Source organism: Castor canadensis, chromosome 5, assembly GCF_047511655.1.
Source record: "Castor canadensis chromosome 5, mCasCan1.hap1v2, whole genome shotgun sequence".
NCBI lineage: Eukaryota > Metazoa > Chordata > Mammalia > Rodentia > Castoridae > Castor > Castor canadensis.
In genome coordinates, this window is record NC_133390.1 from 97688315 (window position 1) to 97715302 (window position 26988).

The 26988-nt window shown below is 41.8% G+C and overlaps 1 protein-coding gene and 1 non-coding gene across 7 annotated transcripts in view; one reads left to right on the forward strand and one right to left on the reverse strand.

Moving 5' to 3' along the window:
• The first annotated feature begins 866 nt into the window (after positions 1-866).
• The window catches only part of Tnik (TRAF2 and NCK interacting kinase), a 362085-nt gene continuing 335963 nt past the window's right edge, over positions 867-26988 (forward strand). For 2 of the 6 annotated variants that reach the window (XM_074073783.1, XM_074073785.1), the window contains exon 1: positions 882-1341. In XM_074073783.1, coding sequence (XP_073929884.1) covers positions 1285-1341 — 57 coding nt within the window. In that variant the 5' untranslated portion in view covers positions 882-1284. Of the gene's footprint in view, positions 1342-26988 lie in introns of all 6 variants that reach the window. The other 4 variants (XM_074073784.1, XM_074073786.1, XM_074073788.1 and 1 more) reach the window with 3 other exon arrangements.
• LOC141423538 (small nucleolar RNA U3) lies at positions 12143-12357 on the reverse strand. The gene has a single exon (XR_012448388.1). It is a non-coding gene; the product is annotated as a small nucleolar RNA U3 (small nucleolar RNA).

Genomic DNA, 26988 nt, shown 5'->3' on the forward strand with positions numbered 1-26988 from the left:
GCTCTTCGCGTACACCTTCCAGGTTCCATTTTATCCCCCAGACAAACTTTGCCCATCAATCTGGGTAGGTCAGTGCGGAAACAGCGCCTGGGAGAGAAATGCTGGCTCCTGAGGCGGCGCGGGTGGCCGTAACCAGCGTCGGTTTTGGAGTTACCTGAAGCATTCTAGCTAGTGACTGCACCCGGAGAACACGCTTCTCGTTTCAATTCGGTCATTTCCGTGGGGGAATTGCGGCACGAGCCTGTCCTGGGTGTGGCGATGGCAAGAGGGAGCTCTGATCTCCCAGCTTTCGCGCTTCTGACCGGCATCACCAGCCCGCCACCCCGCATCCCGCCGACAGCGAGTGGACCCGAGCCTGCGGCAACTGCACGTTGTCTAAGCGCCAGGCTGCGCGCACTGTGCGTGTGTGCTTCTCCCCGCTACTTGTTCCGCGCCTGGAGGCGGATCCCCTTCCCTGCACACAAGTCCTTATATGCACCGGTTGCACCAGCCCGCCTTACTCCAGCCCCACAAATAATTAATGGGGGTGGGAGGGCGTCACTCTTCCCCTCCCCCGGCCATTTTTTTTTTCAGCACTATCACGTTTGAACCCCATCGAGAAACCCCAAGATGCGATTGAAGGACCATTTTGGTGCAGTGCACAAATTGGACATACAAAAATAGACCTCGGCTCTCTGCGATAAGCACGTCAAGGTTCAGGAACTGCTCTTCCGATCCAGACGGATAAGCCCGCAAAAGCCTCAGCGGAAAGGGTGCGCGCTCCTCCCCCATCCACGCTGGTGCAGAGGGACCGGGTCAGGAAGCTCGGCCTCTCCCCAGTCGGAGACCACGCCTTCTCCACCTCCCTCCTCCCGCGTCTCTCCTCCCAGGAAGCGGTGACAGACAGTTCTGTGTGGTTCTCCACCCCCACCCCCCCAGCTGAGTGGAGGAGTTGATGTGTCTCATTATAACAGCCAATGCAGCCGCCATCCACGCAAAGCAAAGAAGCATGTCCCATTTAAATACACCCACGCAGCCCTAGCGCCCTTAGTTGATCAGGGCGCGCAGCCCACACTCACCGCGGCTCCGAGCTTGGAGATCCGCGCAGGTTGGGCTCCCGGACCCAGCGGACAGACGAGCGGAGGATCGGGATCGGACTTCGTGGGGCTGGGGTGGGCGGGGGAGGCTGGGCCCGGTGCCTCTGGTGCGACACCCGCATGAGGACGCGAGCGAAATAGACCAAGGTGGAATTTCCAAGGGAGCAGCTTCGGAGTGGTTTTGGTCCATTTCTCCAGCGAAGTAGACATGGCGAGCGACTCCCCTGCTCGAAGCCTGGATGAAATCGATCTCTCGGCTCTGAGGGTGAGCAGAACATGTTTTCTGATTTCTTTCCTTGAGGCTGGGTCAGGACGAGTGGTCTGGGGCTGGGGCTGGTGGCAGCAGCGGAAGAATGCCACTGGGAGAGAACCTGCATTCGGGTTTTGATCCGGGATGGTGAGGTGCTCTTGGCTGATCCCCTCCAGCCGGGGCTGTGCGGTACGTGTGCTCCTTTGGCTGTGGCCGATGCTCCCCAAGAGCTCGTGGAGCTTATTTCAGTACCATCTTAGAACAGTGTAAGAGCATTAAAATGAAAGGCTCGCGTGTGTGTGTGTGTGTGTGTGTGTGTGTGTGTATGTGTGTGTGTGCGAGTGTGCGCGCGCGCGCGTGTGTGTGTACACGCCCCGGGCAGTCGTCTCGTGCCAAGGCGCGAGACCCGACTGTCCCTTTTTGCAAAAAGAACCACCGCGTGAGTAGGCACCGACCTCTCACGTTTTCCAGGTACCTGCAAGAAGACATCGTGAGCTTGGCTGTCCCCGCCTGCCGAACCTGCCACTCCAAGGGGCAGTTATTGCTATGCGGGTCCTGTTGATGGCAACTGCGCCCCCTCCCCCTTTTCTGCCTCCGGCGCTGGGGCCCTCTGTCAGCGGTCCCTTAAATGCATTCTGCCACTCACCTTTATTTATGGTTTCAACTTAGCCCTGCCTGTGCTTTCTGACTTTGTGGCTGTGACATTCCAGTTTTATGGCTGAACTTAAGCAGGTGAAAGGGATGTGTTTTCAGCTTTTCCCCAATCAGACCGGAACTCCCCGGAGTGTGTGTTTTCCCCGTGTCTGTGGCCAGTCCTTTGTCGAACACTTCCCTTCCCCCAGCCTCACTGCTTCGCGATTACCTTCTCGTGAATCACCTCAGACGCCGTTTCATTGTATTGACTAAGACATCACCGATATAGGATCCATTTTGCTGTTGTTTGGAGATCAGAATCCCAGGAATCCCAGTGTAGCCTCGACGCTTCCCCACCCCCATCCCCAATCCCAGCACACTCCTTCGGGGAAGGGGGCAGAGCGTTCTTGCCATTTTAATTAGATGCTGACTGCCAGGAAAGGGGTGAGGGGTGGCGATTGTGGTGGCAGCAGCGGGGATCTAAGAAAACATTGGACACCAATCTGAGTACGGCTTCTTTCCCTCCCAAACCAAAAATAAATAAAATAAAATAAAATAAAAGCAAGTGCACATACTTGGTGCACGGAAGGTGGCTAAGAGCAAATTGACGGTTTCCACCGGCTGGCAGTACGGGTGGAAGTTCACCCAACCTCGCGAGGAATACGTTGTTAGATGGATGCTAAATCTTGGAACCATTTACCTGAATCTCGAATGCTTTTCTTGACATTACCTCTTTCTCCCCAGATATTTTAAAGAGCTACCTCTCTGATCAAAGTGGTATTTTTTTTCTTTAGTCTCTATAAACTTGTCATTTCCTCCCTCTTTTTTTTCTCCTAACCTCTTCTCCCCAGTCTGTTGGGCCAAGAGGTGAGGTTTCAGCCAGGCAGTGTCTGAGTTGAGAAGGGACAGGAGGAATGCCTTTGAAACGGGCTGTTCTGATAGTTGGGCAGCCAGAGCTCATTCATGCATGATTAGAGTAAGCTGTCTGTTTCCCTGGTGCCCAAATGCCACATTCAGAAGCTGATGCCCGCTGGGCAGCTGGGGGTTGGTAACAGGGTGGGTGCTTTAGACGAGGCTGGCTTCCTGCTTTGCCGACTGTGTGCTCATTTGTCCTACTTTCTGCGCAGGGAGTTACTGCCGGCGGTTAATCAGGTGGATGGATAGCCCAGACTTGGGAAGAGGGCAGGGAGTGGCTAAGGGGAAGGGGTCTGAACAATGGTTAATGCTTGTGATTTCCCTGAGCCGGAATATCAGCCTTGCTCCTCTAATGGAAATTGCACCGATGTGATTTAAGTTGCCGTGGGACTTGTTTCTTGTGGTCTTTTTCTGGAGATTTTCTGAGATTTTAAGCACAGAGCCTTAAGGCTTGGGAGCAACCCTGGGGGCTATCCCATCAATCTCCAGTACAATTCACAATGGGGAAACCTGTGCTCCCTGCAGTCTGTATTTTAAAAAGGTATCTTTGCATGATTCTGAGAATTATTCTTTGTGGTCTGGGCTGCTTGCTTCCTTCTCTGCTCTGTTTTTCTGCTTGCCCAGAGGTGTACAAACAGCTAGGGCAACAGCTATCCCTAGTGACTGGGGAGCCACCGGCTGGAAGAGGTAAATGCAAATGGGCAGACAGTTGTATTTCCAAGGCCTGGGATCTTCCACCAGCCAGTCTGTGGTGGTGTGATGTGCAGGCCCAAGTGGCTCCGAACGCCAGTAGGTGATCTCTACAAATCGGAGGGTGGATCATCTCTGCCTCCCCAAATTCGGAGAGGTGGGTTTCTGGAGAGCTGTCTCATTTGTTCCTAAGCCCTCAGTAAAGCCTGCCTACTGAGCACCTCCTGGGTAATGCCTGACCCCTGAAATGCAGCCAAGGTCAGTGGCTTCTAGGAGAATTTGCTGCAGCCCTACCAGTCCCTTGCTTTTTCCCTGGCTCTTTAATGTACACAATCAATGCTCTTTTTGTAAACCATGGGCTCAATGCATTAAAAGCAGGTCCTGTCTGGAGAGGCCTTTATCCTTCCCACTTTGGGGGCTTATTGTTCTCAGTCAATGATCCCAGACTGGACCCTGTCTAAATTTTCCCCAAATAGGAACAATGCATAATTCAAACCACAGCAACCAGTGACAGTACTAATCATTTAACTCATGCAAGATTTGGATGGTTTTTAAAAGTGAAATGAAGCAGATCTTTGGTTAGAAAATAGATGATCAGAATTCAGTTTGTTTAGTCCTGGATTTTAAAGCTCATGAAGATAAACTAAATCTTGAGGGGGCGGATAGTGAAGAGCTGGAAGAGAATTGTAGAACATTCTGGCATTGCTTTCATGGAACACATGGGAAACTGAAACCCAGAGAGTTGAAGTCTGTTGCCCAATGTCACACAGCCATGGGGGAGATGAGGAGAGTGATTTCAGGAGAGAACCTAGCTGTTCTGATTCCTGAATCAGTGCTCTTTGCTCTAAGTCACATTGTCTGTGGTCAAATCAGAAATAAATAATGTATTTTCTGCCTGAGCACAAAAAAAAATGGCAAAGAGGAATCATTTCACCAGGGACATGGAATTTTATTTATCAAGAACAGGAAAACTGCTTCACACAAGTCAGCTGGCTATGCAGACAACCACAGAGCTTTCATTCATCATGTCCAGCTCCCCACTTAGTGTCCCCTTTGCAGGTAAATGGCTTTCTGAATCGTGTACAGATGGTTGTCCTGCATGGCTAAGCTGTCTCAGTAACCCACTTCCATCTGAACCTGTCCCAAAGGGTCATGATAGATGTGTACATTATTCAGATGTCTCTGTATGTGAGGTTTCTGGAATCTGTGTGTGCTTTGTATGATCTATGTGGATACGGATATTGTAGATGTATGGATATGTGTGTGTACATGCACAGGCTACAGCAAACAATTTACTCATTCTAACCTTGGCTTGAGTCATTTCTGCTTCAAGATATCACAATATTAAAGATGAAACTTGCCACCAAGATGCTTTATTGCCTATGAGGTGAGCTCAGCCCAGAAAGCTTTTTGGAGATTAGCAGATTTCTGAATCTGAGCATCTTGGCTGTCCTCCGCATGGCCCACAGGGTAGGGCAATCAAGGCCAAGATTTGGCCACCGCTGACCTCATACCCTCAGCTTCTGCCAGGACTCACACATACTTTTCTATTGGAACAAAATTAGATGACCTACACTTATCTCTTCCCATATCCCTCTCTCCCTTCTAGATCCACCTTTTTTTTTCTTTCCATAAAAACCTAGACTTAGATTTGTCCTCATCTGGAAGCCTTGCACACATCTCTCGGCTACACTTTTCATGCCTGGATTATTGTTGCTATGAGGTTTTCTTTCTGTCTCCTCAGCTATACTGGGAGCTCATTGATGGCTCACAGAGCCTCTTTGAGTCCAAAGGCCTTATTAGTTGAATTTGAATGAATGAGTACATAAGTGAATAAAGTGCTATTTTCAAAAATCAAACTGTTTATGGCAAAGTTTAAAAATAATAAGACATTATATAATTATGCTATTCCATGATTAAATAGGATTTTATAGGAAACTTGGTCCCACCAATATTTGATCCCAGTAGTGGCTCCTAACAGAAAATAGTGCTGAGAAAAGATACCAGAAGGTGCCTTTTTAAATAGCACCTCAAACAGCCCTTAGCTGCCTCTTCTCTTCATGTGCCATTCTGACCTCATATGCCTCTCTGATATTCTAAGCTGAGCTCTCCTCCAAGATCACCATTTATTACATAGGAGGTAGGCAGGCTCAGCCCAGAAACTTTTGGAAGATTACCATATTTGTAAAGTAGTATCAATTACCAGCATTACTTATGAAAAACACTTTTTCTTTAAACTTTTTCTTTCTGCATAATTCATTATTCACATGCGACCACATTTATTATGTCTGTGCCTTTTCAAAATTTTTCTTCTTTTTCTTGGTGGGTGGGGTGGACACCTAAAATAATACACTAATAACCCAGTGCTTAAAACCTGGTCAGAGGTCTCATGGGTTTTAAAGACATTTTGGAATATTGTTCATTATCCCAGAGCACTTAATTAAATTTGCTCTAAACTGAGATTTTAGTAAAGCACAATTTTGCACAAATTGATGAGATAACACGTCTTAAAATGACAATAATTGGCACTTTATCATCAGATGAATTTGTTGTTTTTTAGAAATATTGAACAGGTGTTCTGGTAGCTATCAGAACATCAGAGAAATATGCATGAGCACTTTTAGTAGTCATTGTTAACTGCGCTAATGTTTAGTACAAACGCTACTATAAGTCATGGTTTGCTGTTTGCATAGTCATCTACTTAGGAGGTCATGGAAAATTTTGTTGATGAAAGAATACCAAGTGCTTTTCCTTTATTGAAGTATCACATAACCTCCTTATCTCTAAGACTCTTTGAAATCTTGTAATTTTGAGTCTTGCTGGTTGGTCCTTTCTTCTTTCTGACCTGGAATTAATCTTCCGTGCACTTCTGTGCCTTTCTTTATTCCTGTGAGAGTGGTTCTCACGTCCACCCCACCAGGGCTATTTGTGATAGGATCATGACTGCCATGCCCTGCTGAGCACAACCAGTCTCTGATTGTGTTTCTGATAGAATTTGGGATAACTTGAGTCTGAAAGATGCTTTAATGTCAAGTTGGCTATTCCATCCAGTGGGGGAAATAGCTCTCTGAAACATGACCTCAACTAGTTTGTTAGCAATATGCTAAGAATTCCAAGACTATCTCCCTGATAGCCTTTGAGTGAAATGTGCTATACATATAAAGATAAGATTCTTGGTGGAGAGAGAGGGAGGACTTAAGTGGAAACGCTTGGATGAATTCTGCTTGGAATTCTTTCCATTTTGGCTGGAGGTTTATTGCCCTTAGAGAAACGTGGCTCCAATCCACCTTTTTCTATATGCCCAGATTTGATACCAGTTGTCCCAAGAAGATATCCCCTAAATTCTGAAGATACATTTTACTTCACTGCAAGCTTAAACGTCCTTTCTTAATATCTGTTGTATGGATTCCCCTGAACGTCAATCTTCCATGTAACTGCTGGGCAGCATTATGTCAAGGCCCACCTCTTATGGCCTCACCATAGTCTTCTCCAGAGCAGCGTCCGTATGCTGCATGCACATCAGCCTTCCTAAAGCTCACTTTCATTTGCTTGTTTCTTTTTTAAGGCCTTCTCTGACTTCTCAGTCTATAGACCAAAGCCTACTCCTTAGCAGTTTGTCAAGACCAGCCATAATTCTGCTGAGCTTCCTACCTACTCTACAGTTTTAATGACACAGGGAGCCACTTCCTATGGTCTTGGAGACACCAAGATATTACAAACTAAGCACCTCATGGAACTAGGAATTACCACTGAAAGTGATATCTCTTAGTCATTTTCGGGTGAATTATTTATCCCAACATTTATGTTCTGACTTATGATTTAAAATCTTCTGAGTTTTAAAGACAGAATGATAGGATGAGGAGTTGATGGTGACTTGTGCTGGGTCCTACGTGATAAGTATTGGGTTAGACTCTGAAAGAAGGGTAGATTTTCAAGTGCTCTTTCTAATCAGTGAAATTAGAACCTTGGCAGTATGGATCAAATGAAAATTTGTAGGCCTTAACAATATGTTATAGATTTGTTTGATTATTCTAGTAGTTCAAGACGTAAATCTGGGTGCAGTGTAAATTCGGCTGCAGCCTCACATCCTCACGTCACGTTCTGTGAAACGTGAGTAACTGTCAGGGAAGAAATGCACATAGCCCCCAGCATCTGTTCAAGTATTCATTCCTCAGAACATGTCCATGGGGTGCTACTGTTGCTGGGTTAAGCTGTCGGTGACACTGGTACAGCTTCTGTACAGGCCTCCTAGTTGGATTGAGAGCAGCCTTAAATCATCTTTACGTCTTTCATCCTAGCCACACTGATCTTTTATGTTTTGTGAACCTATAATTGCTTATGTCAAAAACTTTACTACCAAGATTTTCACATGGAGGATTCCATTATATTATTTGGGTATGGATTCAATGCTGCTTGCATTAGTACTTATCTATTGCTGCATCACCCCCAGACTTAGGGGCTAAAAGCAGCAGTAACCATTTATTAGCTCTCACTTTTCCTAAGGGTGAGGAATTCAGAAGTGGCATACTTGGGTGGTTTTGGCTTGAGGTCTCTCCTGAGGTTGCATTCAATGTTGTCAAGGTCAACTTCTTCTGAGGAATCTACTGGGGCTGGAAAATCTCTTTCCAAATTTACATACTATATGGCGCTAGTTGGTGGCAGGGGACCCCATTGCAGGCTGCTTGAGCATTCTTCCCAAGGGAACAAGGCAACAGCAACAGTCTTTTATGACCCAGACTTAGAAACCACATACCATGATTTGCCACATCCCGTTCGTGATCCAGGTCAGTCCCTAGTTCAAAGTGAAGGGGACCGTACATTAGTACAAGAAGGCCCAAGTCATTGAGGGCCCTCTTGCAGCCTGCCTATCCTATAGGCAGGCTTTCCTTTGTTACATATCTCTAAAATAACACTCCCTCCCACCTGATAGCCACCTAACACAGTGATTTATTGTCTTGAAAGCAGTTATGACTGTCTGAAATTTAAAAAAAGAATTCTGTCTCGCTAGAACCCAAGTTTTGTTTGATTACTTTAGTGTTTACCATTTTTCCTGGAATTTGCATCTGTGCTTGGCACATGATAAATATCGATTAAATATCAGTTGAATGAATTAAATCAATTAATTTATTTAGAAGGGATATTATTTATTTGTTACACCTCATACTTTCAAAAATATTGATTGTGGTAGTTTCTGAAAAATGCTTCAAAGAAGATAAAGCCATTACAGCATTGAGCTAAGGAAGGGTAAAGTAAAATAAAAAAGGGATGTGTTTATATAGTTAGCTGTCTATACATTTATCTATCTAGCTGTCTTTCTAGGGTCTAGAGTTCCAATTTACCTCTTTTTTAGGTAGAAATTATACTCAAGAAAGTTCCTTGTCTTGTTGAAGGATGAACACCCAAAGACAGAACTGGGTCTCTTATGCCATACCATTCAATCGGGTTGCTAACATCTGGGCTATCTGAGACAATTAGTCCCTCACACCCCATACAAGAATAAACCTGACAAAGATTGGTTATAAAGGTGGTTATCAAGCTGCTTGCATGTGCAGAATATACTCAATTGTGAAGCAGCCAATTCTATTTAACTAGGTGACAGAGGAAAGCACAGTAAATTAAGAAATACAGATAAGGAGCAATGTTTTCAGTGCAGAAAGTAAAAAGCTAAGCTGGCAGCAGTAGTGCACATCTGTAATCTCAGCTACTTGTGAAGCTCAGGCAGGAAGATTGCAAGCTTGGGGCCAGCCTGGGCAGCTTAGTGAGACCTTGTCTCAAAATTTAAAAAAAGGGGTGAGGGAGAGGCGGAGATGTAGCTCAGAGTTAAGTGCTTGCCTAGCAAGTGGATCTGTCTCCAGCATAGCAATAAATAAACAAGTAAATAAAACAAAATCAAATCAATTGCCAGAAGAGGCAAGTCCATAGACTTAAAGTGGGTTAGTGGTTGCTGGGGCTGATGGAGAGGAGTGGCAAGTGACTGCTAGTGACCTAAAATTAGATAGTCCAATTGTTGTACAACTCTGTGAATATACCAAAACCACTATACACCTCAAAAGAATGAATTAGATGCAATGTGAATTAAGTCTCAGTAAAACCACTATAAAAACACAGAGTAGTGTAACATTCCTCCTGCTTAACAGTTATTCCATTAAAATACTAACCACTCTCTGCTCCTTATTATTTTGAAGCATTGTATAATTTCATTTGCAAATATTTCAGTGTGCACAGTACCGTTATCATAAAGCACTAATGTAGAATAAAACGTTTAGTCAGTGTTCAGTGTTCTAATCGTGTTTTTAGACTGCTTAGCATGTCATTGCAGAGATGTAATTCCTTTTGATGAACCTGATGTTACTTCTAGTTTTTCGACTCTTATACATAGTGCTTCAATAAACATCTTTGCATATAAGTCTGAGTGCCACCATCCCTTGTTCCTTAGGATAACTTATTAGAAGAGGGCTTCAGAATGATTGCTAAAGCTCTTGACATTGACAAATTCCCTTCCAAGTTTTGTGAGATAGGTGTGTACCATTTACAAATGAATAGAGGTTTAAGAGAGTCAGTTTATCAAAGTAAAGTCATGGAGCTACTAAATGGCAGGTTGTGGCTGATCGGTCCCATAATCATTGCTCTTAGGACCACAAAGCTGTCATTGACATACATAGGGACCTTGCCATGAAATCTGAATTAGTGCATTATCACTCTGGGGCTCTCCTTTGGTGTTGGGCACAAGTTCTCTTAGATTAGCTTAGTAGTGTTTTAATGTTATTTCCAAGGTATTTCTTCCTTGTGATACTGTTAAGTAGCCAATGTCAGCTTAGAATGTGTTGATTGCATTTCTTTTTCTTGCCTGAAAACTTAATAACATTGTTTGTGTGCCATTTTAAGATTGGTGGTATCCTTGTGTAGTGTGTAGAGAGAGATGTTTACATTTAACCAGTCATTCTTTTTAGAAAATCATGCAGCAAGTGTGTTTGGAAGATGTGTGAACCCAAGCTAAGAGGTTTCTCTTTTTGAAGAATTGGAGACCACCAAATTTGTGATTATCACAGAAGATGGCAAAATGAGCCAGAAACCACTGTATAGCAGAGGCCATTCTCACGCCTTTATCTGCCAGAAAACTATTAAAATTAAAATCTTGTTACAATTTTTATATTGATGTAGATATTTTAAGATTACAATGGAGGGTTGGGGATGTAGCTCAGTAGAGGAGCACTTACCTAACATGTGAGGCCCTGGGTTGATCCCTAGTACTGCAAGGAAAAAAAAAATTTACAATTAGCTAGTAAAAAGCCCCACATTTTGGAGTACAGTCTACTTTCTACCTGGTTTATAACTATTAAAACTGACACAACTTTATGGTTGTCCATCTCATGAAGGCCAACTGCCTTGATTTACTGGATTTTATAACTCAACCTTCCATTTAAAATGCCTATAAATCATTTATGCCTAGGGTAACACTCCAGAGCATCACATGGATACGATTTCATCATTTCTACTTGTAGGTTTTTTTTTTTTTTTTTGAGTTGCCTGTAATCAAGTTACAGCAGGGTGGTGGGTGGAATAGGTTGTAAACAGCATTGCAAACTGTATTTAAATAATAATAATACTTAGCATTTATAGAGCACTTTATATCTTCAAAGTACTTGCAAACATTATCCAATTAAATAGCCTCTCTGATTATAATCTGGATATAAATGCACTTAAATCCAGACCAAGGTCATGAGAAAAGTATGTTAACTGTGCTTTAAAAGCCTATGCAGGGTTGGGCGTTGGTGGCTCACGTGGAGGATTGAAGTTCGAAGCCAGCCTAGGCAAATAGACTGTGCTACCCTATCTTGAAAATACCTAACAAAAAGGGCTGGTGGAGTGGCTCAAGGCCCTGAGTTCAAGTCCCAGTACAGAAAAAGAAAACAACAACAACACAACCTTATGGAGGGGTTGGGGGTGTAGCTCAGTGGTTAAGTGTTTGCCTAGCAGGCTGAGGCTCAGGGTTCAATCAGAACCATAAGGAGAAATGAAACAAAACACCAACCTATGTAGTGTTGGGAAAAGGAGTTTGGGGGGTTCTGTTGGATTGTGTTTTCAGCCTGATGGTGGGATTGGATTGTTAGGTAGGCACTCTACCAGTTGAGACACTCCACCAGCCCTGGTGGGACTGGATTGTATCTACTTCGTTGATGCCTCTCCCTGAACTCTTCTGAGAGTGATTTGCTGATCACTGAAGACTGAATGTTGGTCATGACTTTGATTCTTAGAGATGCTAAAATAAATATAAACACCATAAGTAAGATTTACGGCGGGTTTCCTCACACTCTCGTTGCTAACTCAGTAGGAAGTAGCGAGCTCTGCAGTTTATTACAACTTTCATTCTCTCTCTTATCAGAAAGCTAAAGAGAAGCATTCACCACTAAACCGGAAGAATGTATACCTAGTGTATTGAGAAGAAAGCAGTAACATAGAAAGCGATATCAGAGCAATAAACACAAACGTTCCGAAACCATAAGAAAAGCAGAATGTTTAAAACCAAAATAAATATCCTAGCCGTGACTTTTCTTTTGACCGATATTAAAGAACGGAAACCACTCAGACTGCATTCTTTCCCTCTTACACCCCAAAGAGGAGTAAGAACGATCATCAACGGCGGATAGTAGTTACAGTAAAGCAACACCAAACGCCGGCTTCACGCTCAGGAAAGAACACTGCGCCTCTTCCTCGTGGTTTCCGGTACTCTACACAGTCAGAGAAACTTCTCTAGTCACGAACTATAGAAATGATCCCTAAAAGTATAGTCTTAACCTCTCTCCGTGTATCTCTCCAGAGTGAGCGAAATTCAAACACATTTTGCTGATGGTGAGTTTTCAAAATTAATCCTACTCCCCCCCAAGTGCATACTGACATGTTTTCTAAAGATAGCTTTCATTATCAGAGTTTACAAAGCACTTTGAACACGTTTGAGTTTTTGAAGACATTTAAGCTGTCATGATAATTAGCATACAATTGCCAAACAGCCAATCGCTCGCCGGTTTTCCCGGCCCCGCCCCCATTTCCTCTGCGCCTAGAGAGGAGATTTTCTAAGAGCTCTCAAAGAGAGATCTTTGTACCAGCGGCTTTGGGATCCTACCTTAGGTCCTGCCTGTCAGATCTACCGAATCAGAAGCTTTGGGGGCCGGGCTCAACATTAAGCAGCTGGTAATTCAGATCCACAGAGTCTCAGAACTACCGGCCTAAATGTTTCAAAGACACCTTTCTTTTTTTGTTTCTTTCATTTTGCTTTATTCATTCATTCAGCAAATATGTATCGAGCAACTGCTATTGGACAACAGTGTTGCATGCCGAGGATACAGTAATAAAAATATCATGCTCGTGAATGGGAAAGAAATAATCACACCGTGAGATAGCGAATCCAAGTTGGTTTTGGAAAAACAGACTATCTACAGAAATTCGAGTGTACCTGAAAATGTTGCAGAGTAAGAATTAGGGATTCATACAAGGTAACAGCGACCTTTCGTAAGGCGGAAGGCCTCAAAGCAATTGCGGAAGGTTCACATGTTTAGAAATACGGAGTTTAAAAATTAGCACCCATGCATTTGAATCGTTTGTGAGGAAGGGGGATACTTGAATTAAACAGGCCTTTAACTTTCAGTTGATAATCCTGGACTGTTCTTTTTACTTTAGTTTTGAATTAGCAGACGTAAATAAATGAGTACCTGCATACCGTGTACTTGGAACGATTATATTCGGTTCTCTCCCCTTCCCCGCCCCTCCCCCCACGTTCCCTCCTCCCGCGTTTTCCAAACAGTGTTTGGTGGGTTTCATTATGCTATATATACACGTGCATGTATATATGATGTATATTGGCATACTTTAATCTCTTCATCCTGCCAATTTGTTTTTATTAGCAAGTTTATTCAGGATGTAGAAATGTCCCAATCCCATGGTTAAGAAGATGCATGTTAATTTCGCATTTTCCCTTGTCAGCCTCTAGGGTTTTAATTATAACCCCAGAAAATGCTGAGTTTTGCCTGGAAGCTTAAAAAGAAAAAAAAAAATCCATATTCATAAACTCTTTCAGCCATACTTAGATTTGAAGCCTAAAATCTTTAGGTTACTTTTTGAGACCTGGGAAGTAGGATCGATGTTTGCAATCTAGACAGCAGGCTAAAGGATTTCCTTGCTGTGAGACAACCCGTACACATTCTCTTATACAGCCACAATAAATGTCTCACATTGTTACTTAATTTACGATTTTTAGATAAGCAAGATGCTTACACGCTGCATTCCATTTATTTGGGGGAAGATTGATGCTGATTGTGGTTGTCAGAGCAACTCTATATCCAACTCAATTATGCTCCTGTATCCAAACTTTATTTCACACTCACTGCTGGGAAGATGCTTTTGAAAAAGTGAATCAAGGGCACCCCTTTTCCCCCATTGGAAGACCTATTTTTAGAGGGAAAAGAAATGGCTCCATAGTCATCATTAGGCTAGATATAAAAAGTAATTCAGTGAAAGATGATTAAGTTTTTCCCAATATTGAAAACTTGAGGGAGAGATGTGAGTTTCTCTGAAGACATACTAATGTCATTGAAATATTGGGGAGTGGTCAAGCATTTTAATCAGGAATGTCACCTACTTTCTAAAAGGAGCCAGTCTATCACCTTGCCTGGGACCAAGGTAGGGAGGGTTTTCCTTTTGGTGGTGGCGATATCATAGGCTTTGTCTAAGGAAAGTATGAATTTGAAATGGCTTTTTAGGTTTTCCATTAGATTCTCTCACACTGTTCAGATAATATTATTTGTTGCCATTTTCCTGGATGAAGGGCCCTGTGCACTTGGGAGCCTGGGGCTTTCCACTTGAACTCTGAAGGCTCCTTGGCCTTACTCTGGGTTGCAGGAGCCTGATGTTTTTGGTGCTGGTGCCCTACTCTTCTGGTTGGCAAGATCTGTGCCAAGCCCTTGCTCTTCCCACAAGTCCCTGTCCTTTCTTCTTCAAACAGGTAGTTCCAGCAGCAGTCAGATAGAATTCAGTTTTCTGTCCATGCAGACAAATAAGCAGAAACACTGTGATGCTCTCCTGGACCTTAGAACCCAAGTGCTGGTCTGAACAGTATGTCTGTTCTCTTGGCATTTTAAAGATGCAATTTGTGCTGGCATTGTAGTCATCATTTCTTGAATCTAAGCAGCTTTTATTTTGGGAGAACAGATGTAAAGGTGTTTACACTTTTTGGGGGAAGAGGCAAGGAGAAAGGAAGCAGTATTTCTTTAAATCCTGGTAACCAGTTTTAGTAACTCCTTTGTTTTCCTTGAGTGACTGAAAATTAACTGGGGAAATCTCCAGGAACCTGCCCAGCTGGGTACCCAAACCTCCCTCTAACTGATTGCACCAGAAAAAGTGCTAGTGGGTAATTACTGTAGGTCCTCACTGCTAGGAACAGAAAGGGTCTCTCCCCAGGAGGGAGCCCTTCTGTGGAAATTCTCCCTGTTCTGTGAAATGCATATGACATTAGGATTAAAGTCTCAGAGATCCAGAGATCTGGTCCCAGACAGGGGGTGGGTTTTCTAGATTGGAAGTGTTCGAGGAAGGGGTTTGAAAGCTTGTTGTCGCTGGGGATCTCTTGCCAGTTCTTCTCCCTTCCCTCCTCCTTTAATTTGTGTGCATGTTTGCAAAGGGTACCTGGGATTTTCAGAGTAGCCTTCTGTCGCTTTGAGGCCAGTTGGTTTCTTTTCTGGAGGCAATCTCTATAGCTTATCACCTGGTACAATGCACACATTGCATCAGATTTAAAGAAATAGGCTTCCCACCTTCTGTAAGCTGCCACTGGCTTGTAAGATTCCAATTAGGATTTTGCCCCTGCTGAGACTTTTCAGGTACAAGGTGCATTCTCCTTTGCCTTAATTCGTTCCTTGATAACTCCCCTTTGACAAATATTTTGGTTAAATTTCCTATAACCATTGTTTATATGGTATTGCATTTTCATACTGAATGTTTTTGGTTTTTGGATGGGGTTGAACTCAGGGCCTTACACTTTCCACACAGGTGCTCTACCACTTGAGCCACACCCACAGTCCTATATTGGTTATTTTTGAGACAGGGTCTTGCTTTCTGCCAGGCTGTCTTGGAACACGATCCTCCTGTTTGTGCTTCCCTGAATAGCTGGGATGACAGATGCTAATCACTGCACCCAGCCATTGGCTGAGATGGTGTCTGGCAAGCTTTTTCCTCTCAGGCTGGCCTTGAACTTTGATCCTGTCTATCTCAGCCTCCCAGGAAGCTAGGATTACAGGCTGGACCCAACACACCTGGCTTTTGATACTGAATGATTTTAAGCAGGATTTCAAATGGACATGTCTAAAAACTTTTAAAATAAATTTAAGTGAAATTTGGAATGGGACTAAATTACAAGGCCATGTGAGCTCCACAGTTCACAGATCTGCCCACAGGGTATGATGCATCCACAATAAATGTAAATCTGAGTTACAATTAATTAATTAATTAATTAATAAGTTAAGTGATACTCTCATACTGCCTCTGGGAGTGTAATGTGGGTCAACCGCTTTGGAGAATAAATGGGCTTGTTTCTGAAGAAGTTATTTAGAAATTTCCTAGGACCTAGCAATTCTGCTTCTGGGTATCTGTGCAAAAGAAATGAAAGCACGTGGCCACGCAAAAACTTGCCTCTGAATGTTCACAGTGGCATCAGTTACGAGGGCCCAACTGTGGAGACAAATCACAAGTCTGTCAGCTGATGAGAAAGTAAACAGTGGGTTTCCATACAATGGAATACTTTTCGGCCATAAAAATGAATGAAATGCTGAGCCATATTGCAACTTAGAAAAACCTAACAAATGCTGTGCTAAGGGGAAGAAGTCAAATCCAAAGCACACATACTGTATGATTCCATTTGTAGGAAATTTCCAGAAAAGGCAAATCTATAGACACAGAATGGAGACTGTAAGCGGGCAGGATGGATCTCTTTGGGATGATGGAAATGCTCTGAATTCTGAGATGGCAGTAACATGAGTGGTTTTTATAGCATGTAAATTATACCTCAATAAAGGTGTTAAAATGTAACATGCCTGAGACACATTGCTTCATAGTTGGGGCAGCTCCACACACGACAGAGACAAATTCAGACCACAAAATGGCATTTCTAGGAACCCCATCCTTCAACATTGGGAGTGGGGATTTCTGGTCTGGTTTTTTGCCTTCTACTTACCTCCCTTCCATCCTTTGTTCTGAAGGGCGTGTTATACTTTGCAGACAGACTTTTAGCTGGGATGACAGATGTGTGTGACTGTGCCCAATGTTGCTAGGGATAGGGTCTCATGAACTTTTTGCCCTAGCTGGCCTCAAACTGTGCTTCCCAATGTCTACCTCCTGAGTTGCTGGGATTATAGATGTGACTTACCACACCTGGTCTCGAATGTATTTCTTATGGGGAATAAGAACTCAAAAGTTTGATGCTCCCACTCTAGCTAAGACTCAAGCAGAGGAATTTTAAGTTTCAAGTCCTACTTCAGTAAAGCAAGCCTGGGACCCACACATTTGCACCCCTGCACCCCTAAATTTGTTCCAGACTATGATAAACTGCACTTCCCAACATCAGCACCAGTGATAGTGTGGACAGTCCTCCAGGCTGGCATGGCTTGGAACATCATAAACACAGAGGTGGAGCAGCCTGCAGTCTTCTCCCATGTGTCACAGTGAGGCTGGGAAGGCAATGGAGCTTGGCCCTTCTTTGGAGCAGTTGGGACACATGGTAGAAAGTTCATGAAACCTGTGGAGATGGAGCTTAGCTTTTGGGGGCTGCCTGTGCCAGGCACAGAGAGAGGGGTTGGGTGCACACTGGTTTGGTTAGAACAGGGATTTTGGGGAGGAATTTGTGGTCCAGGGTTTGTTCCTCATCTTTGCAGGACCTAGAACTGCACTGTGATATGACCAGGGAATCAAAGTCTTATGTCACACGCTTGAAACCGGTCTGCAGCATAACTTAAATAAAAATGGTCATAGTCATAGTAACATTAGGGTAATAGTAATTATTTCCATTATTGTTATTATACACAATTTATATTTATACTATTATAAATAATGTTAGCAAAGACACTAATTTTTTGCAGTGACTTGCTAGTGTCAAGCACTGGATTAATGATTTTAATAAGAGCTTGGTTTTATTAATGCAGCCATATTTTGTAATGTGTACTGTTCCTTTGATTTTACAGATGTAGAAGGCATAGGTTAACTGACTTATTGGAAATAATGGAACTTGTTTTTGAACTTGAGTTGGTCTGATTTTAAAATATATTAAGTGTAAGCATTGTGTCATTGTTACTGTCTAAACATGCTTTGAAAATATGCAGTGGAAACACCTTTTTAATAGTAGAATCATTGCCTGCTCTTCAGGGAAGCGTATTCTTGATTTTGGAGGAAGTTGGGACTCTGGAATTTGGACTGGAAATGTGCTTTGGGGGTCAGAATGAGGCTGGGATTGAGCCTGGAGCAAGAGGTCAGAATCCTAATCCACCATAGGAACAATAGTTGATCTGAATAAAGCCCCAATTTCTGATTCTGATCAACCCCCCAAAATACCCTGATTACTAAAACACCCTCTTAGGAAAAGCATCTCACTATAGTTACTTTATCATCTAGATTCCCTGGTTGTATCACTTGCATCTCTGTTTAATTTCAGAATCATTTGCCCATATAGCCACTGGTGGCTTTAAGTTATGTCACCCAAGGGCGAGAGTAGCATTTTGTTTACATTTATGTCCCATAGTATGTCTAATACATAATTCAGCGTGAGCTGCTTTCTAGGGGTCATCCTATTTGGGTTTTGTATCCTCACTATGAGCTGATAGAGCACTGCTACAGATTTTCTGTGCTTTCAGTCTTTATAAGTAAGGATTGTAATAGCAGAAAGCCAAGCTTTGAGAAATTGCAAGACCCATCATGGTGTCCCAGGCAGCTGTGGGTGTTGGTGTTGGTAGAAACCTCCTAGGTCTCTGAAGTTCAATGACAAGGAGCAGAAAGGCCCCTGGGGCGTTGAGTTTGCATTTATTGCTGCTTCTGTCTCCCTTCTGACTTTAAAGTGGTTCCTTAACCCAGCAGACTTACCTGTTAGTAAGGTGCATGAACAGTAAGTGAGACAGATACAGGGAATTTTTCCTGGTGACAAGCTATGGTTAAGCACAGCGGTTGTGATCCCATTTAGTTTGCTGAACTCTCAAAGGCACTTTGAGAGGCAGCTGTGGGGCAGCTTCCCTGGGGACTAGCAGGAAAGTAGGGGAAAAGACACTGTGCTTCCTCAGGGTGTGGACAGGAGCTAGCTGGTTAGCTGGTCATCAACCTCTGATTTCCTCAGCATCTGTCATCAGTGTTACACTGTAGGAGCTGAGTTCTGTTCAGTGAGGTCATCTGGAACCTTCTGAGAAGCATATGACAGAAAGATTCTCTCTCCCTAATGCAGAGCATCAAATGAAGTTCAAAGATGGTCCCAGTGTGGAAGGCACACTTAGGGATTTCAGTTATGTGACATGGGTTGGAATGATAGCGCAGACTCACTCTTGCTTCCCTTACTGCTGGAGGAGAGAGGCCTGGATGAGGCTGGTCTAATCTGGGACAGAGGAGAAGGCCAAGCTGTTCCTGGCCAGTGTTTGAGTGTACCACCCAGCTGTAAATCTCAGAGTAATCTCAGAAACAGTTGCAGGTATGAGCTCAGAGGCAGGTCTTGGAGACACAAGGTAAAAGTCCCTTTCTCCTGCCCTTGCTGACACTTGCATATTTCTTCACTTTCTTTTTCGCTTCTAAATATCGATGAGCTTTAGTGAGTGCTCACTGGCTCCTGTGGTCTCCTTATGGCTGTAGAAAGAGAAGGCCACGGTAGCTTAATGGCACTTCCAGAACAGGGCTTTTCTCATCAACTCTGCAAAATACAGCTTAGCCTTTCATCATGTCTCCCGTGTTCTCTGCTCAGTTTCTCCTGCTAAGCTTGGGCACTTTTTTCTTTTACCAATGCAGACTGTTTCACTTTATAGTAATTAGCTATGACTGTAATGGACTGTGACTTCATTGGATAGAATCTTTGGTTATTATATTGACTCTTCCTTTCTCGGGTAATAATGAGTAGAAATTCCAGCTATAAACATAGAATTAATAGATTCCAGGCTTTTTTTATAGGCTTTGTGGTGGTAATAGAAAGAGGGAGATTGGCACAGATACTGCTGCTGTTGGTTTAGTTATTTTGAGGTGGATTGAGATTCCTGACAACCTGGCCAAGTGAGCCCAAGGGGCAAAGGCATCCAGGGCTCTGTATGAGGACCAGGAGGGGACAGGTGAGGTGGACAGAGTGCCTATTCCAGTGCAGATTCATGCTGAAATATTCAAATCTTCAACCTGTTCCCAGTCCTTTTAAAGTCAAGGACTATAAATGAATGTTGATGGCTCCTGCATCTGCTTGGATTCTTCAGAACACATGTTGGCAGAGAATTCAGCCAGACCATTTTTTGGCAGTTCCATAGAGAGTCACCTGTATGATAGGTGACCATCAAGTGATTTGGGCTCATCTCTGAGCTTGGGTTTTATCTCATTTGTTTTCAGAGTCATAGGAAGCAGAGTAACTTAGAGGGTACATCAAGGTCAGACTCTCTGGATTTGAGTCTTGGACCCTGGAGGGCTGTTGCAGGAACTGAAATGGCATAGTTCTGTAAAGCACTGAGGACAGTGCTCCCCATAATGCAGATATGTGTTCACTACATTTAATACCAACATCACTTTTCAAACCATTTGAGAGCCTGCTCTGAATTTGGTGCAAGTGAGTGGGTATACGTCAGCTTACAAGGTATTAGGTTTTCTCCTCAAGAAACTTGTGGTATAATGGTAGAGAGAAATATAAAACAGATACGTTCAGTAAGAGCCCCAGGCTAGATGGCTAGCTGCCTTGGGATGGGGAGATGAGGGTGAGTGTGTGCCAGGGTGAGGAGTGGGGTGATTCATGGAGTTGAAATGACTTTGAACAGTGTTCAGTGATTGCAGTAATGTGGTGGTACCAGTGACGTAAAATATTGCCATGGACCCAGAATAAGCTTTTCCTTAGAGAAAGCCTTTGCATCTGTCCTGTGCTGTCCTTCTCTGCTGTCTCCATGCAAAATAAGCTATGTCATTCCATGCCTGGACTGATGTGTCTGTCTCTCCTGCCTGCTACCTCCTGACTCCAGTTTTTCCCTCTTCAATCTTTCTGGCATAGGGGCTGGAAAAAATCATGAATGGGAAGTGTTATTTATTCATAAGCAACAATGTGTGTGCCTTGCTTTCTATGAGCAAATCTGAAAATTGCTAATCAACAGTGTAAAAATGAAAACAAAGAAAATGTTATTCAACTACCCTTAATTTTCTCTTAGGAAATTGTTAATACAGTACATTGTTAGGCCAGTGGATATTCTCTCTGAAATCATTTCAACAGATGTCAAAAATACATTGGTAAAATTTAGCGAGCATTCTTGATTAAAACACTAAACAAAACAAACAAAAACTACTTTCACAAGAACAGGAGTAAGGGTATTCTTCGTTAACTTGACAGAGACTATCTCTAAAGCAACAGTCACCCTCCATCGCTAATCTTTAAACACCAGAGACTTGTGGGCTCTGTTGTTTACCTACCTAACAATCATCCCTGTCTCTTTCTTGCTCTGAATTGGTTTTGGTATTTATTCTTCCACATTCTTAGGGTCGGGGGGAAGTGGAACCCCTCCCCAGTCTCAGTATGGAGGAGCTAGAATAAACTAAGTTAATTGTTAAGATTCCACTTCTTTTGTTGATGATTGATTTAAGTAAGTCATGTGAGGGACTCTACTGGTGCTCCAGGGAAAGTTTTCCTTGCTTTTACATGTGGATTTTTAAAGGGACTTTCCCTGTCTTGGAACTGGATATTGTTTATAAGTGTGTGATACTTAGATTTGTTGGAACTGTCTGGCAATCATGGAGGGGTGGGGGCAAGCCTGAAGAATCACAGGAAAATCAACTCATGTTCTGTATTAGTCAGCTTCACATTACTAAAATGAAATACCTGAAGCAATTAACTTATAAAGAGAAAAAAATTATTTGGTTCATAGTTCTGAAGAATCAAGTCCCAGATTGAATGGCCCCATTGCTTTGGGCCTTAGACAAAGGTGACGCATGGTAGCAAAAGTGCATAGAAAAAGTGGTTAAACCATGAGCCAGGAAGCAGAAAGCCACTGAGAGACTGGGGTCCCACAGTCTTCTTCAAGGGCATGTCCACAGTGACCTAAGGACCTCCCACTAGCCCCCAGCTCTCAAAGGTTTCACTACCTTCCTATTGCACCATCCAGGGGAGCAAGCTTTTGGCACTGGATCTCTGTGGATACACTTGTCTAAATCATAGTAGGCTTCTCCATTGTTGAACAGTTGAATTAATCAATTCTTGAACTGACTTGACTCTAGGCTTCAAATTATATAACATAATATAATTTTCATATGGTTTAAACCCTCCTTAATTGCATATTCTTTTAAATGAAGTTACAAACGTATTCATTTTAAAGGATAATAAGAGGGTGTCAGGGTTAAATAAGGACCAATAATAGTATATAATGCTCTAGAAATCTTAGTCATTGAGAAAAGGCAAGACATGGAAGAAACAAGAATTATAAGTATTAGATGAGAGGAACAATATTGTCATTATTTACAGATGATACTGAATATTTAAGAGAATTAATGAAAAAAAAAACAGTAATAATTCAGTAATGTTGCTGAATACAGAATAAGTATACCCAAATCAATAGCATTCTTCTGAGATAGCCAAAATAAACAATTAGCAAATATGTTTGGAAAAAGATATTTTATGATACTTAGCCAAAAGTTTAATTAGAAATATATACAAACTATATGAAGAAAAAAATTAAAACTTGTCAGGGGACATAATGAAGACTTGAATAAATGCAGAGATAGCTCATGTTCCTGAAAGAACAATTTAGTAATGTAAAGATGTGTATTATCAGATGAGAATAGCTTCCTATAATTTGTTTTTCTGTCATTTGTGTATCATTTGTATGTGTGTGTGTGTGTCTGGGTTGTAATCCTTACTATATAGAAGTCCTGACAGTTATAACTTCATTGTGGATCATGATTTTTGTTAATATAAACACACTGTTTCAAGTTACGGTTTTTAGTAGGAATTATGCTTGCTTTCATAGTACTGTTATGTTGGTTTTAATTTATGGTTGCTCAATATATTTGATCTTCCTTTTATTTCTATGTTTTTTTGTTGCATATATACTAAGATTTTATCTTTTAACCTAATCAGAGATTTCTTTTAAAGGAAGAGTTTAGATTTTACTGCCATAAATTATATGTTTAGACTGTTGCTTCATTTATTCCACTTTCCTTAGAGTTTCCTTTTTCTATATATGGTTGATTTTGAAAATCTAATCAAATTGGATAAACCTGTAGTTGAATAATTATGCAAATTAATTAAAATAGTATTCTTTAATGGCTCAATGGTGTAATAGATTTGAATGAAATGTTATTTCCCCCACTCTGATCTTCTCCTGCAGTTCTCAGTGCTTGTTTACATTATGTGCTATCAGTTTAATACTATACACTTCTTAAAAGAATCTTAAATTTTAAATTGAAATTCGAAGGTACTGGCTGGGGGGTAGCTCCTTGGGAGAGTGCTTGCATAGCATGCGTGAGGCCCTTGGTTTGAATGCCAGCAATACCAGAAAAAAAAAAACAAACCCAAAACCAAAAGAATACATTAAATACAACACATTGCTTTTCAAGGATGTTTTTGCTTTTCTTGTTAAATTGGTTATTATACTAAATTGCAATTTAGTATAATTCTGCCGCATTACTTGAGTTCTCCATCTTGATCTTTTCTTTCAATTAGCTGGAATGTATATCTCAAATGATTTTGTTTTGTGGACATGTTATATATGTGTCATGTTTTGTGAATTCGTGCATTCCTTAGTTTTTTCCACTTACCTTTTTTTCAAGATCAGTAATTTTTCTGATAGTCATTTAACCACAGCCTCTTCTCACCAAACTTTGTGGATGGTTGATAGGCTTTTAGTGTTTACTTATGAAACGGAGGTTTAGGGCTCAATATAATTTTCTGTCTGGTTAGTTGTTAGAATTTAAATATATCTATATTTGAAATTGCTTTTGGGGGCACTGGTGGGGTTTGTTTTTAGTTGTTTTACTTAGAAATCAGTATACTTTTGCTCCTGAGAGCTGGTTTTTGTCCATGTACGAATATTTATCTTTATTATTTGTATTATTATCTCTGATCTTCACTGCTGAATTGTTCCGGTTGAGTATTTTCATAATTTGTATCTTTGTGCCCTCTGTTCCCTATGTATTATTTTTCTGCCTTCTCTTTTGTGTCTATCTACCATATTGCATCCAGAGATGTTTCAAGTTTGTCTTTCACAGTGTGGATATTCTTTTGTGTTCCTGGGTCAATTCTGTTCTTTACTGCCCATAGTTTTCCCTCTGCATTTTCAGGCTTTCTTTAGTTTTTTTCTTCAGTTTCTATCGTCATCTCAATCTTCTCTTTGCTTTTGATGCTTGTCCAAGGAAGCCACCTTCTCTTACAGAAGTCCTTTTTGAGGATACCATGACAGTGCATTCTAAAATTTTCATAAGTGTATGTTTTTTTATATTTTTATGAGTCATCAGGATATAATATAGAAGAAGAGAAATGAAATAATTAATAAAATAAAGGTTTATTGTTACTATTGATGTTTCTGTTTATACAGTCTCAAAAAGGGTAATGAACCAGTACGAGATTTTCCAAGAGGCAAGGTAGAAGTTGCCAGCCTCCTCGTGGGTGTGTCAGTGGCCTTAATGACAATCCTCATGTATTTTTCTGAATACCTGAGATAATCAACTTATAAAGAGACAGGTTTATTTTGGCTCATGGTTTCAGAAGTTTCAGTCCTCATTGCGTTGGGGCCTGTTGTGAAGCAGTGTATTGTGTAGGAAAGTGCAGGGCAGAACAAAGCTACTCACCTCCAACAGGAAGTTAAAAAGAATAAGGAGGAGGATGGGGCTGAGGTCTCACTATTCTCTTCTACATCATGTCTTATGTGACCTGAAGACCTCTCTGTAGGTCACACCTCTTAAGGACTCCAAACAGCCTTTAAGACATGGGCCTTTGGAAGATGTTTAGGATCCAAACTATAGCAGCAAACTTATTAATAAGTGTGTAACTCATTATTAATGGATTTTTTGAAAGCATAATATTGAACCTGGTTCAGCTTGGCTTGGTTCTACCTTTCATGACTGCAACAAGCAAATCGCTTAAAATTAAGTTCTAGTCTTCTCTTTGCAGACATTTTTATTTAGATATCTGCTCCTGTGTTCATCATTAAAGTGCAACCTGAAAACTTTGCAACGCAACAGGTTTTCCAAAGTTGAAATATCAAAAAAAATACGAAAGGAGAGTCTCTGCTAACTTGCATAATATTAAATTATTATTAACTAAACTGATTTATTCTTGCATTATTTAATGTTAAAACAATTCAACAATATTAGTTTATTTTCTTGGTTCGTGTTAAAAAACAGTACTTTTGTTGTTTAGTGTGATGGCTTTTGTTTTTGTTTTTTAAAATTTATGCTTGGAGGCAAAATTCAGTTGCTGTTATTGTGTTGAAACTACTAGAAACAGTACTGCAAAACTGGTTTCCTGAAGGACAGCTCTGTGCTAGATACTGCAGTTGGTATTTTGCATATTGTTTATTTGGCAAGATCAAATGGTATAAGGCAGTGTTTTCTAAGTCAGTGACTCAGTGACTTTCAAACTTTAGAATGCATTTGCTTTACCTGCAGAGCTTGTGAAATCACAAATTGCTGGGCTCTCCTTCTAGAGATTCTGAACCAGTAGGTCTGGGGTGGGAATTTGCATTTAACAAGGTGGTTCTGATGCTCTGGGCTCCAGGACCATACTGTGAGAATTGCTATTATAAGCTGCACAGGTATGGGGAGGACAGCAAATTCTAGAGTGCTCAGGGAGGAATGCTGCATACATCTTGGCTGGGATGTGTGTGGATGGCTTCTGGGGCAAGGAAGGATTTGATCAAGACCTTGATGGATGGGTAGCATAAGGAATGAGCAACCCCAGGGAACTGTGTGGGCATGGTGCAGAAGGGAGAATGTGGAAGATTTTGTCAGAGGGATGGGGAAGCCAACTGAAAGAAGGAAATGCCTTTGATTGGATGGTGTAAGGAAGAAAATGGGACAGGCTGGTAGAGACTGGATTTTGAGGGTCTTTATTATCTAGTTAAAGAATTTTGTTACATGCTGTGAGCACAAAGCCTGGGGAGTATATCACAATTTCAAAGGGAAAAAATATTATCTAATAGAAAGTTTATTTAAAAGAAAAGCAAAAATAAAGTCAGGCCCTAGCTAAAATTCTCTTGTTTTCTCTCCCTTTCACTTCTCTTTCCCTTTCTCAACTTATGAAAGCAATGTAGAACTCATAAATATTATGATTCAATAAGTAACAGGGACTAGATGGTGTTTTAGAAAATTAAGCTGGTAACATTGTGAAATCAGTTGAAGAGGGTAGAAATTCTAGACTTGAAGAAATGAAAGTTTTTATATGAGAATTACTAGTATAAATAGAGTCATTAGAATGAAACAACTTGCTCCATACAGGGACATTTAAGGTAGAGTTTGGTTTAGCCTTGGTTCATTTGACAGGACAGCATGACTTCCAACAGGACTGTGTGGCTCTTAGTTATAGATACAGAGCTGGAACATAGATGATGAAAACTAAATAGAGAAATAAAATGATTGACTGATTGAGTCATCCATTTGTTCAATCAACAATGTTCCAGGCACTTAACTGGATGCTTGGATCCCTATTCAAGGACCAGAAAGAATAACTTAGTGCTGAGGTCCTGGAGGTGTAGCTCAGAGGGACAGAGAGGAACATTCAGAGGATGGAGCATTTGAGAGAAGAGAAGAGAAGGAAGGAGACAAGAAAAAGGGAAGACAAAAATGTGGAAGGAATGCCACAGCCACCACTATAATTAGAAGGTACTAGATCTTTCCAACATGAAGAGAATTTGAGGAGGGAGGTAGTTGGCAGCACCTGGTACCCCAGTGGAAAATGGAAGCTACTGGACTGAGTGACTGGGATGTCCAAGTAGCTCTGTAAGAGTGCTGTTTGTGAGGGAAGGAATGGTATCTTTTGAGGTGAGGTGGGCAGAGGAAGTTTGAGTAAGCAAAGGCAGTGGCTACAGAGCAGTTGTTCAGGAAATTTAGTGTCAAGGGTTAGTTGCGATCAGGACAACAGAAAACTATCAGACCCACCTTTCTCTTATAAAAGTGAGCAAGACTTTTGAGTCTTTGATCATATGTGCCAGGAAGCAGTTGGGGGAGAAGATAATCACATTACCCTATAGTCTT